Source organism: Panthera pardus, unplaced genomic scaffold (assembly GCF_024362965.1).
Source record: "Panthera pardus isolate Hobbes unplaced genomic scaffold, ASM2436296v1 HiC_scaffold_10, whole genome shotgun sequence".
Classification (NCBI taxonomy): Eukaryota; Metazoa; Chordata; class Mammalia; order Carnivora; family Felidae; genus Panthera; species Panthera pardus.
Window position 1 is genome coordinate 19093156 of NW_026526655.1, and position 12635 is coordinate 19105790.

Below are 12635 nucleotides of genomic sequence, written 5' to 3' on the forward strand. Positions count from 1 at the left end.
TCCTAGTTTAGGCAAGTTTACTAATGTTTTTGTTTTAATGTATTCTGTAATTGCATATTAATTTTGTTCTTCCACAAATGATTTTTTGTCTTTGAATCTTGGTAAGATGTGAGGACAGCTTTGCATTTAGTGAAGTTCAGGTGCCCGTAGAAAAGACTTACATGCAGTGTTCAAAAGATGACTTGTATGTCGTCCACTGCATAGTGATACTTATAAAGAGCTTAGTAAATATAATCCTATATTGGTCACATAAGAGGGATTTATGGTTCCAGTATCTGCTGTTGTGTGTATATATGTATGTACACATCTATGTGTATATATATTCTTAATGTTTATTTTTGAGAGCGCACACATGTGTGTGCCAGTGGGGGAGGGGCAGAGAGGAAAACAGAGGATCTGAAGAAGTCTCTGTGCTGAGAGCAGTGAGCCCAGTGTGGGACTTGAACTCACAAAACATGAGATCATGACTTGAGCCAAAGTGGGAAGCTCAACCGACTGAGCCACCTGGGTGCCCCTCTTTTTTTGTATATATTAACAGCAAATCGAATAAAATTGTTAGTGCTGATTTGTTCATTCTTAATCATTTTGTTTCTTGTGTGTCAGACACTGTCAAAATGGGGATGCTGAGATTAAAGAATATATTCCTTATCTTCAAATAGCAAAATCTAGATAGAGACAAAGAAGTGAACAATTTGTGATACAATGTGACAAATGTTACACTAGTGGTAAGCACAACATATGTAACAGGAAAATACAGAAGCATGAAACTGTCTCTGTGGATGTGAGCTGAGAGAAAAAGTGAAAGGTAGCTGGGAAAGGCTTCTTAAACAGGATAACATCTAAGCTAAGCCTTGATTTTATAGCCAAGAGAAATTAAGTGGGGTTGTGGGGGCATGGAGAGAATACATGAAAATCTTCCAGAGATAGACCACAGTGTATGCAGAAGTATACTGGCATAGTTTTTGGGGGGAAATTATAAATTCAGATGGATGGATTTGGTGGGCTTGTGGGGATAGAGGTAAATAGGGCCTGGATCATGAAGAGTGTTTATGTCATGTTAATGAGTCTAGATTTTATTGTGAGGGCAATGGGGAGCTGTTGAATGATATTAAGGAGAAGAGTGATGTGATTTGATCTACAGTTCATCATAAAGATGTCTGGAAGGTGTATGGTGATAGACTTGACAGGACTCTACTGTGATCTTCCATTTCCAATCCAATACCAATAATCATCAAGAGAGAAGTCAAAGATAACTCTCATGTTTCTAGCAAGGGCAACTGGGGTAGGAGAGGGGTCATGTATTCTTGGCAGTGTTGAGAGCCTAGTGGAAGAAAGTCTCAAGGACCTGTCCAAACAATGAAGCACCAAATTATTAATTGCAAAAGAAAAAAAAAAAGTATTACAAACACACATTGCTGGTCCAAAATTCTGTAGTTACTACTTTGAGCAGTGCCATGTTAATAGGTCTATAAACAGTAGCAGGACTCTGTTACTCTGATGGATTCATGTACCTACCAAATTACACTATCTAAATCTGACCACAGTAGGCATTCAAAAATTTTGATGAGGTGAGTGAATAATAATGGAGGACTTAAAATGCATTACACCTTTTAACTATTCAAAGTGTTTTCACATCTCTTTTGAAATTTTGTTCTGTTATTTGATATATACTACCTAGAAGCCTTAAACTAGAGGCCCTCCAGGGTCTATCTTGCCTGTATCCTACCTATAGGTGGGTTTTGCTTGATTTGTAGCTTTTAAAAATAAATTTTAATTCATTGCCCACAATTTACAATGGGCAGTTTTACATAAACACTTGGAGCTCGTTTTCTTGAAAAGTTAGATGATCAGGCAAGTAGCTGGGTTCACTAATTGTATATGGTAAAAATGGCTAGATTTCAGTAGCAGTTTTCAGAGTTTGCCTGCCTAAGTCATGTCACCTGCATGACTCCTATAGGTGGTTGACTTTGACCCCTTTTAACAGCTTATTTATCTGAAGTCTTTCAAGAAAGAGGTGTTGTGGGCAAGGAATAAATACAGAAAGTACACACTAATTCCATTCATATTAAAGCTTTTGTCTGTTCAGTGCCTAATGTATGTTATTTCATTTAGTTTTGCAAAGCTATAGCATTTGCTATTCCTATTTACAGTTGAGAAAACTAATGGTTAGAAAGGTAAGTTATAAATTAGTGACAGCTGGTTCCTGATAATCTAGGTCTCCTGTGTTTTTCCTTTGTATACTGCCTTTTTTTTTTTTTTTTAAGCTTTTCCAGTTGAGTTGTTTAGGCAAAGTATGATGATTTTTAATTTCTTAAATTATAAGCAAGAATCTGTATTAGCAATGTTTTTAGAGATTTGAAAACAGTATACAGAAAATTTGTTTTAATTTTAGATGATTGTGTGTATGTGTGTACATACATGTAGATAATACATAACACTAACATTCTTTACTATTACAGTTGTGTTTACTTGCTGACATTTGGTAAGCTAGTTTGAAAGTTTTAGATATTCTGTTATTGCTGTAAGCAATTTTTAAGTAGAAGTTCTTTCAGAAATTTGAGTATTTGTCAAAGATAAAATTGGTAAAGATTCTTTCCGCTTTATGGTAATATTAAACAAATGGTAGGTGGTTCTTAGGAAGAGAGGTTTTTAGTGTGTGTTTCTTTTGCCTAAAGAATAAATTATTTTCTCAATATAATTCTGAAGGTTAAACTCATTTGATTATTCTTACAATTTTTTTATTCATCTAATGTCTATACATGTGGATATGCTTAGACTACTGATTGGTAGAAGGAATTGTTTTATGATATGATTTGATATTTTCAGAGGAACTCCATTCTAAGAAATGGAGTCAGCTGACTGAAAATATTTTTTTTACTTACATTTGAAATTCAAGACCCTTTCACATTCATGAAGGATGATAAAAGTTGGTCATATTGCTGTGAGCAGTCACATTGACAATTTAGTATTCCTGATTGACATGCCTTTAGTGGCAGCAATATGGTTGTTACTGGTGCCAGATGCAAAATTCAGGCACTGCTAGGGCACAGATACCGGACACATGGCAAAGAAGGGAATGTGGTAGAGAAGAAATAAAATGTAGGTAGACTCAGTCACTGAACTCAGTGACTGCTTTAGTTGTCTTTCTTCTGCTTACCAGCTAGCTAATCAAGGCCTTTGAGGTTGCTTAATAAAAAGTGGTTTACTGAAACAGAGAAAAGGACGTACAAGATGGTTTATTAAATGCTGTCTTTTAAGTGACTCTTATTTTAATCACTCTTAATAAATTGTAACTTACTATTTTATTTTTCTTCCTTAGAATCTGTCAGGTGTATTTTTGCTTTTTAATTTGGCTAGAAGCAATTTATTTTTAAAGAAAGTATGTCTCCTCTGAAGATTCACGGTCCTATCAGAATTCGAAGTATGCAGACTGGAATTACAAAATGGAAAGAAGGATCCTTTGAAATTGTGGAAAAAGAGAATAAAGTCAGCCTGGTAGTTCACTACAATACTGGAGGAATTCCAAGGATATTTCAGGTATTACCAGATTTTGATGTGGAATAGATCTTGACTCACACCCTGTAGTGAGTAGCTTCCCTGTACAATAGTAAGTATAGTGGTAGCCCTCCTCCTAGGTTAATATTTCTTTTTTATTTCTAGGACACTGATAGTTCTGTGTATATCTTTTATCAGTTATTCAACAGCATTGTTGATGGTGTAGAATAAGGAGCGGGAAGTAGTCACCATTATTGAAAAGAAAACTGGGAGGAAGCTGAGAGGAACTGGGTTTGGATACTATTTCTAAGCTATTCTGAAAACCACATTAGGATAACTTTAGTTATTCCTTTTTTTTCCTTAGCATAAAATGATAGATTCATCACTATTTAGTATTAGCTTCTAAGAGAACTTATTAGTATCTTCTAAAACCAAATGTCTACTTCCCAAATAGTCTTACCAAAGGTTATAGTATGGACCATTCAAGGATGATTATTCAAAGTCATATTTACAGCTGTTTTCTTCTAGCTGTAAACTTTTGAAGAATTTCATTATTTCATCACCGCAGAAAATAGTAAATTTTGTTTTCACTTCTATACTATTTATCCTGAATTACTCATCTTGTTATGATTTAAATTTAAGAAAATAATGTCTTAACATTTTCTGCACTTTAAAATTCTGTATTTGTTAATTACATAATACAAAAGTATAATATTCATTTAAGCTGAAGTACTCTATTGAATAATAATTTATGAAATATTATGCTTGAGAACCCTAGACCTGGGATAAAATTTCCATTCCTGTTTGGTTTTGAACTGTGAAAATAAATTGCTTATGATTTAGTGTATTAAAGATATTCTTAAATAGATTGGAGGTGGTAACATGAGTAATAGAAACAGTGGTAGTTTCTCCCACAAATGTATATCTACTAATTGTTCATCTCAATGAAATGATTCCTTTTCAAATGGAGATTCAGTTTTTCAGCCCAAATTAGCAGTGAGTAAATACTTAAATGTTTAAGCAAACTTACGTCTTTAGGAGCATGAAGATTCTGCTTGTTATTCCGGCCTCATCTCAGTTCTAGATCAATTTGCATTCAGCATTCATTTGTTAACCACCTACAGATTAATGTGGTGGATACTGTATTAAGGGCTATTAATACAGAGCTGAACGAGTTGTTTTTCTTCTCAAACTTAAGCATAATCAAATACATTTTCAGATGTAAAAATATTCCAGACACACTGAAGTAACACAAAGAAGAGAATGGTTTGTGCCCTGAGCATTTAGATGGTAAATAGGAGTTTGCCAAACAAGTGGAGGTAGGGCGGAGGTGATTTCTATACATGGACAAACACATGCAAATGTGAATCGACACTCAGGGAACCAGAAAAGTATTTTAAAATAAACAGACAGTAAGGAATGAGTAGCAGAAGTAGAGGCTGAAGAGCTAGATAGAAACCAGATCTTGAAGTATCTTGTTTGTCATACTAAGAGGAGCTTAGATTCTAAGAAGCCAAGAATCTCAAGTTCAAATTCATTTAGGGGCTAGGCAGATGAGTTTATTACAAGAGATAGTGGGAGAATAAAGACATATGGGAGGTCATTGTGGGAGTTTAAGTGAGGAATGAAGGTCCTAATCAAAGGAAAAGTCAATAGAAGCAAGAAAAGACCCTGGGGAGATTCCCAGATTTCTGAGTGGATGGTAGTCCCTTTCATGTCTTGGTAGGGAGCAGAGGGGAAGAACTGGGGTGGGGAGGGGAGAGATGAGTTGTTGTAGGCGTCAGACGTTCAGATATTGGTATCTAGTAGGCATTAGGTAAACAGGACTGGAGCTCCAGCAGAGAGGTCTGGAAGGCCTCAATAGAGTACTGGAAGGCTTCAATAGAGTACTTCAGCTTAAAGCTGGAAGGCCTCACCATATGGGTAATAACAAAAATTGCGGGGCTAATAGGATTTTCACTTGTTAGAGACATCAAATTCAGATTATTCTCATCCTGTTTGTTAGTGAACAAACTTTTCCCTTTTGTAGTTAACTTTGATTTTTAAAAAGTAGTATGTGGACTAAAATAATGGTTTTAAGTGATCTCTTTTTTTGCATGTTAAACTCCTTGTTTAAATATTTCAGAGTTAAAGCCTCTGAAACTGTTTATTGTGTTCTATGATAGAATTGTTTTTATTTATTTTGAGAGAGAGAGGGTGTGCGAGTGTGAGCAGGTGGGGGGTGGGCAGAGAGAGAGAGAGAGAGAGAGAGAGAGAGAGAGAGAATGAATATCCCAAGCAGGCTATGCGTTGTTAGCAAGGAGTCTGATGCAGGGCTCGATGCCACGAACCCTGAGATGATGACCTGAGCTGAAATCAAGAGTCGGACACTAACCGACTGATCCACTTAGGTGCCCCTTATGATAGGATTTTTACTGAAGGACATGAGTTTAAGACCTATTAGGAAGCTTTTATGTGTATATATTTGTGTGTGTGTGTGTGTATATATATATATTATTTAAAATTTGAATATAAATGAAGTCTGGTAAAATTATATTTTTAATCTTATGTAAAAATTGACAAAGATCAATTCTAGTTTTAAAAAATTATGAAATACTATTACATTTTTCTGCTATTCAAAGGGTATATCTTCAGCAAAAGGCAGCTTTTGAAACCTTTGTATGTGCCTGCTGAGGGAGAACATTAGAGAATAAGGATGCCTATTTGGCAAGAATTACTTAGGTAATAAACTGGAAGACTTATTAATTTAGTCTTGGAAAAATTTCAGCCAAGAGAAAATAAATGTTATCACTTCATAGCACATATCCAGAGTCTGGAAAATTATAGGACAAATTACTGGACCATTCTGGGGAGTGGAAGAAGTAAGCTACGAGGGTTTCCAGAGTACTCATGATCTTCATGATTGAAAGAAAGTTAAATGAACCTGCTTAGATAATTAGAAAAGAAAGATGGGGGTGTCTGGCTGGTTCAGTAGTAGAGCATGCAACTCTTGATCTTAGGATTGTAAGTTTGAGCCCCATGTTGGTGTAGAGATTACTTAAAAATAAAATCTTAAAATATATATTTGAAAGAAAAAAAAGACGTCTCAAATTGGTAAATTTTATTTTGCCATGTTTTTGAGAGGTGGAATTCTTTTGAAGATTATAGTTTGGATTAATGTATCCTTTTACATTACAGCTACCTAAACCAATTGTCAGATATTTTATAAGCTTTTATTTAAGAAAAGGAAGAGAGAAAAAGAAAGCCTCTAACATAATGTGGCTTTCTAGAGTAGTGCTGGTATATCCACCTAGGCTCTGTTAATTGTTAACTCACTAGCTTTTATAGCTTTATAACTATATGTGAAAATATTCAATTCCCTGTCATAAAATCAAGAATGCTAGGATTACTTTGTAAAATAAGTTTTAATAGTAGGTGTTTGCCTCTCCTGAAAGTGAAATCTTTAAGTGTATCAAGAAATGGGAACTCTTTTCGGTTGGTGGGAAAAAAACCCTAAAATTAATATGGGAAAGACTTAAGAAATCTAACTTAGAAAGTATGAAGTAAAGTGCTCCTTATACAATTTATTTTACTTTATTGTGCATTTTTAATAATAATGTAATTTTCCTTTTGTGTTGGTTAGCTAAGTCATAACATTAAAAATGTGGTGCTTCGACCAAGTGGAGCGAAACAAAGCCGCTTAATGTTAACTCTACAAGATAATAGCTTCTTGTCTATTGACAAAGTACCAAGTAAGGATGCAGAGGAAATGAGGTTGTTTCTAGATGCAGTCCATCAAAACAGACTTCATACAGGTGAGCACTAAATCTTCCCAGGGTTTGCCATTAACAATTAAAAAAGAATATTACTAGATGGTATACTAGTATCTCTGATGAATATTGATATAAAAATCCCCAGCAGAATACTGCCAGACTGAATTTTACAGCACAATAAAAGGGTTATATACCATGACCAAGTGGGATTTATTTCTGGAATGCAAGGATGGTTTGGGATATGAAAAATCAATGTAATACACCAAGAGTGAATGAAGGGAAAAAAAAAAACATGATCTTTTCCATGCAGAAAAAGGCTTTGATAAAATTCAAAACCCTTTCATGACAAAAACACTCAACAAACTAAGAGTAGAAACTACCTCAACCTAAAAGGCCATGTATGAAAAACACACAATTCACATACTCAGCAGTGAGAAACTGAAAGGTTTTCCTTTAAGATAAGGAACAAGGCAAGGATGCCTTCTCTCACCACTTCTGCCCAACATAATACTAGAAGTTCTAGCAAAAGAACTTGGGCAAGAAAAAGAAATGAAATGCATGCAAATTAGAAAGGAAGAAGTAGGGGTGCCTGGCTGGCTCAGACTGTAGCGTGTATGAGTCTTGATCTCTGGGTCATGAGTTCCAAGCCCCATGTTGGGTGTAGAGCTTACTTTAAAAGAAAAAAAAAAGTTTTTTTAAAAAGAAAAGAAAATTATATCTGTTCTCAGATGATATGAAGCTATATGTAGAAAACCTTAAAGATTCTACAAAAGACTATGGCTAGCAAAGGAGGAGAGAAACTATTGGGAAGAGTTACCTTGTCATTCAAATCTTAGGTATTCGTGTTTCTCTACATGAGACTTATTCTGAGGTTTTACTCTTGCTATGAAGATAGCAAGTACTATACAAAAATCATACAATATGATTAGGTTCCCCTGCCCTTTCCTAATCCCTTTCATTTAAAATATTTTGATTTAAAAAATGTATTTATACACATTTTTAAAGGAATAATCTAGTGCTTAAAATGAGTTTTCCACTATTACAATTAGTGTTCAACTATATTCTCATCAAAACTTCATTACTAATATTTTATAGTTGACAAATTTTGGGTTTTTTTTAACTCAAATATGACACATAAAAATGTTAGAAGGTGAAGATGTAGGAGTGCTACTTTGCTTGTGTTTAATTAATATCTATTTGATACACTATATTCCTTGTAAAATTAAAAAATTGATTGCTATGTAGTACCTACTCATATGTTCATGTTACCAAATCTGAGCTATGTCAATTTACTAAATAACTGTTGAATTTTAGAATCAAGGAATTGAATACTGTTTAAAATTTTTAGAATATGTCAGGGACTATGTCTATATACCTTTCTGTTTTTGTTTTATTTCATTGTACCCATCATGTTAATTGACCCACTGTTTTAAAAGTTGACACGTGTAAGAAAAGCATGTCTCTAAATAAATTGGAATGGAAAGCACAATAGACTCTCTGGAAATCCATATTTAAATCTGAACAACATGATATAGTGGAGAAATGTGAATTTTGGACCTAAACAGATTTGGGTTTGAATCCTACCTCTGTTTACTTCCTGTGTGGTTTTCAATATGTCACTTAACGACTGAGTTTCAGTTTCTCATCTCTAAAATGAAGGTTATATTACCTTAAGTTCAAGTCTTAAAGAATAAAATCTCATAAATAGAAAGCATGACTGGTATAAGAGAGACACTTAGTAATTAGGTCAAAAGGAGCAGGCTGTGGAGTTGAATTGTCTTGTGCTGCTCTTGGACAAGTTATTTTAATCTTTTGACTTTAGTTGCCTTTGCTGCCCAAAAGTAATATGTACTTTACAGAGACTAGAGTAGGATAATGAGTGTAAAGATACTTTGAAAAGTATAGCACATTTAATATATAATGTGTGGCAATTCAGATCAGTGGAAAAAAGACTAAATTTGATAGACGTGTTATCTATAAATGAGATAACTAACCATTTAAGAAGAATAAAGCTGGCTCCCTATCTCACTTCATTCATCTAAATAGATTTTACATTGATCAAGGATTTGAATATAAAAAAGTAAAATGATAAAAGTGTTATTAAAGGGGAACACTGGATTTTAACATAATATCTAGATGGAAAAGACCTTTCTGATTATGATACAAAAACAGAATCAGTAAAGGAAAAGATTAATAATGGACTGTAAAAAACTTAAATGATCTCTGAGGCAAGAGTAAAAAAAAAAAAAAAAAAAAAAAAACAATGAAAATATTAGCCACAGTGACAGAGTTAATGTTGCTAATAAACAAAGACCTATTTTCCAAATCAGTATGAGAAGGACAATTCAGTAGAGTAGTAGAAACTGCATATAGGAAATTCAGGAAGATAAACAGATGGCTCTTGTACATGAAAAAATCTCAACTTCACCAATAATTGAATTCAAGTTCTTAGTATCACATCAGCAATAGTATGAGGAGAACAAGATAGTTTCATATATTTGGTAGGAACTTAGAGATATTTTTTGGAGGATTAACTGGTAATACCAATTTAGTTTAAAACCACTTCCCTGGGGCCCCTAGGTAGCTCAGTTGGTTATGTGTCCAACTCTTTTTTTGTTTTTTAATATTTTTTTTTGACGTTTATTTACTTTTGAGAGAGACAGAGAGACAGAGAGACAGAGTACAAGCGAGGGAGGGGCGGAGAGAGAGAGACACAGAATCCGAAACAGGCTCCAGGCTCTAGGCTCTGAGCTGTCAGCACAGAGCCGTGTGTGGGATTCAAACCCATGAGCCGTGAGATCATGACCTGAGCCAAAGTCGGATACTTAACTGACTGAGCCACCCAATGCCCCATTAAGGGTCCGACTCTTGATTTCAGCTCAGGTCATGATACCAGGGTTGTGGGATCGAGCCCCACGTTGGGCTCTGTGCTAAGGAAAGAGCCTGCTTGGGATTTTCTCTCTCCCTCTCCCTCTCTCTCCCTCTCTCTCCCTCTCTCTCCCTCTCTCTCCCTCTCTCTCCCTCTCTCTCCCTCTCTCTCCCTCTCTCTCCCTCTCTCTCCCTCTCTTTCCCTCTCTTTCTCTCTCCCTCTCTTTCTCTCTCCCTCTCTTTCTCTTTCCCTCTTACAAAAAATAACAAAACAAAAACTGTACATCCTTTACTCCAGCAATTCTTATTCTAACAAGTTCTTAGAATTCCTTTTCTACAAAAACAATTTTATTCATGCAAGAAGATATGCAAATGCTCAGTATTTGCATTTTTTAAAAGTTAAAACATTTCAAAGGATTGTCTGTGGGAAATTGAAGTATAAACTACTTCTAAAGTATATACAAATTCACACTTCTGCAGTACCTTCATGGTTTTTTTTTTTTTAAGTTTGTTTTGAGAGAGAGCAAGCACAAGTGGGGAGGGGCAGAGAGAGAGAGGGAGAGAGAGAGAATCCCAAGCAGGCTCCACACTGCCAGGGCAGAGCCCAGTGCAGGGCTCAAACTCACAAGCTGTGAGATCATGACCTGAGCCAAAGTCAGATGCTTAACCAGCTGAGCCACCCAGGTGCCCCAGTACCATATGTATTTTAAGCTAGTACTGATTTCTTTGGAATAGAAACCATTTATGCTGCTTGCTGAACTTAATAGAGTATATAGGTTATTGGAAGTATATCTGTCACTGGTTCTAACATGTTTCCTTAGCATCCAGTGTCAGTGTTCATGCCATTGACACATAGTGACTAATTTTTCTGTAGTGTTAATTACCAAATATTTATAGAGGAGACTTTATAGCACTTTGATTTTGCATTTAAAATTTTATTTTTTGGGGCACCTGGGTAGCTCAGTCAGTTAAACATCCAACTGTCGCTCAGGTCATGATCTCATGGTTCGTGAGTTCAAGCCCCTTGTCAGGCTGTATGCAGACAGCTCAGAGCCGGGAGCCTGTTTCAGATTCTGTGTCTCCCTCTCTCTCTGCCTTCCCCCACTCACACTCTGTCTTTCTCTCTCTCTCAAAAATAAACGTTAAAAAAGATTTTTTTTAAATTTATTTTTCTATTACATCTTCCCAGATTTTTGCATGTTATTTCATTTTTTCCTTGAGACTCTAGCTTGGAATTTCAACTACTATATATAGCAGATATATTTTCAGAAAGAATCGGTTGATAAGCTCTTTGATTTTTTTTTTTAAGTTTATTTGAGAGAGAAAAAGTATGCTGAAGGGGCAGAGAGAGAGGGGGAGAGACAGAGAAAATCCCAAGTAGGCCCCACACTCTCAGTGGGCAGAGCCTGTATTGGGGCTCAAACCCACAAACTCATGAGATCATGACCTGAGCTGAAATCAAGAGTCAGAGGCTGAACCCACTGAGCCACCCAGGCACCCCAGCACTTTGATTTTTTAATGTTTCTTCTGTTTTTTTTTTTTTTTTCAGTATTCTGTAATAATGGTAAATCTCTTTATTAAAGTAAATGACTTGGGATTTATTCATTTATTTTTTCCCCCACCAGCCATGAAACCTCAGGGGTCTGGTAGTTTTGGAGCTATTCTGGGCAGCAGGACCTCACAGAAGGAAACCAACAGGCAGCTTTCTTACTCAGACAATCAGGTATGTTCATTTGACTTTTCTAGCTTTTAAAAAAAGTTAAAATCAACTATTATTATGCAAGTTTTTTCCATAATTTATCACAAATTCCCCTTCTTACATGTAGTTTTACTGAACCCAATGTGACCTATGCTCTGTGTCTCATGGTCATCGTGAACCACAGTAAAGTGTGTTTTTTTTTTTTTAATATATATGTATTTTTTTTAAGTAGGCTGGGTCCAGCGTGGAGCCCAATGTGGGGCTCAAACTCATGACCTTGAGACCAAGACCTGAGCTGAGATCAAGAATTGGACACTCAACCAGTTGAGCCACCCAGGTGTCCCAAAGAGTAGTTTTTACAAACATAGCTTTGGTATTAGATGTAGGTTTGAGATTTGGTGCTGCTGCTTACTAGTCCTGGGTCATTGGAGAAGTTCCTTGAGTATCCTGAACCTTACTCCCCATCGGTAAAATTGAGACAGAAGTAGTATTTTAAGGGTTGCTGTGAGATAGTCCTGTAAAAGTGCTTAGCTCATGGTACCATATACTAACAATCCTATAAATATTTGTTGCTATTACTTCTGTGACGTCTTTTGAGTTTGTTCTGCATTATGAACTTTTCCCCTATACTATATGATACCAACCTGCTTTGTTGAGGTTCTCTATTTACTTTTTAAGTAGTTTTTGTTTCATAAACATTCAGATAGCCATGAGTCTTGCTGTGTACTATTACAACTTAGGAGTCCTATGTCTTTTAAAATTTATCTCATAAATGGAAACCAGACATAAAGAAAAGCTTTGAACTATTCTGTAAGTAAATT

At 35.4% G+C, this 12635-nt stretch overlaps 1 protein-coding gene across 5 annotated transcripts in view; it reads left to right on the plus strand.

Moving 5' to 3' along the window:
- Window positions 1-12635, plus strand: part of USP37 (ubiquitin specific peptidase 37) — a 95238-nt gene that overhangs the window by 6721 nt on the left and 75882 nt on the right. For all 5 annotated transcript variants that reach the window (XM_019445979.2, XM_019445974.2, XM_019445975.2 and 2 more), the window contains 3 exons: window positions 3320-3537; window positions 7118-7289; window positions 11741-11838. In XM_019445979.2, the coding sequence (XP_019301524.1) occupies window positions 3382-3537; window positions 7118-7289; window positions 11741-11838 (426 nt within the window). In that variant the 5' untranslated portion in view covers window positions 3320-3381. The remainder of the gene's footprint in view (window positions 1-3319; window positions 3538-7117; window positions 7290-11740; window positions 11839-12635) is intronic.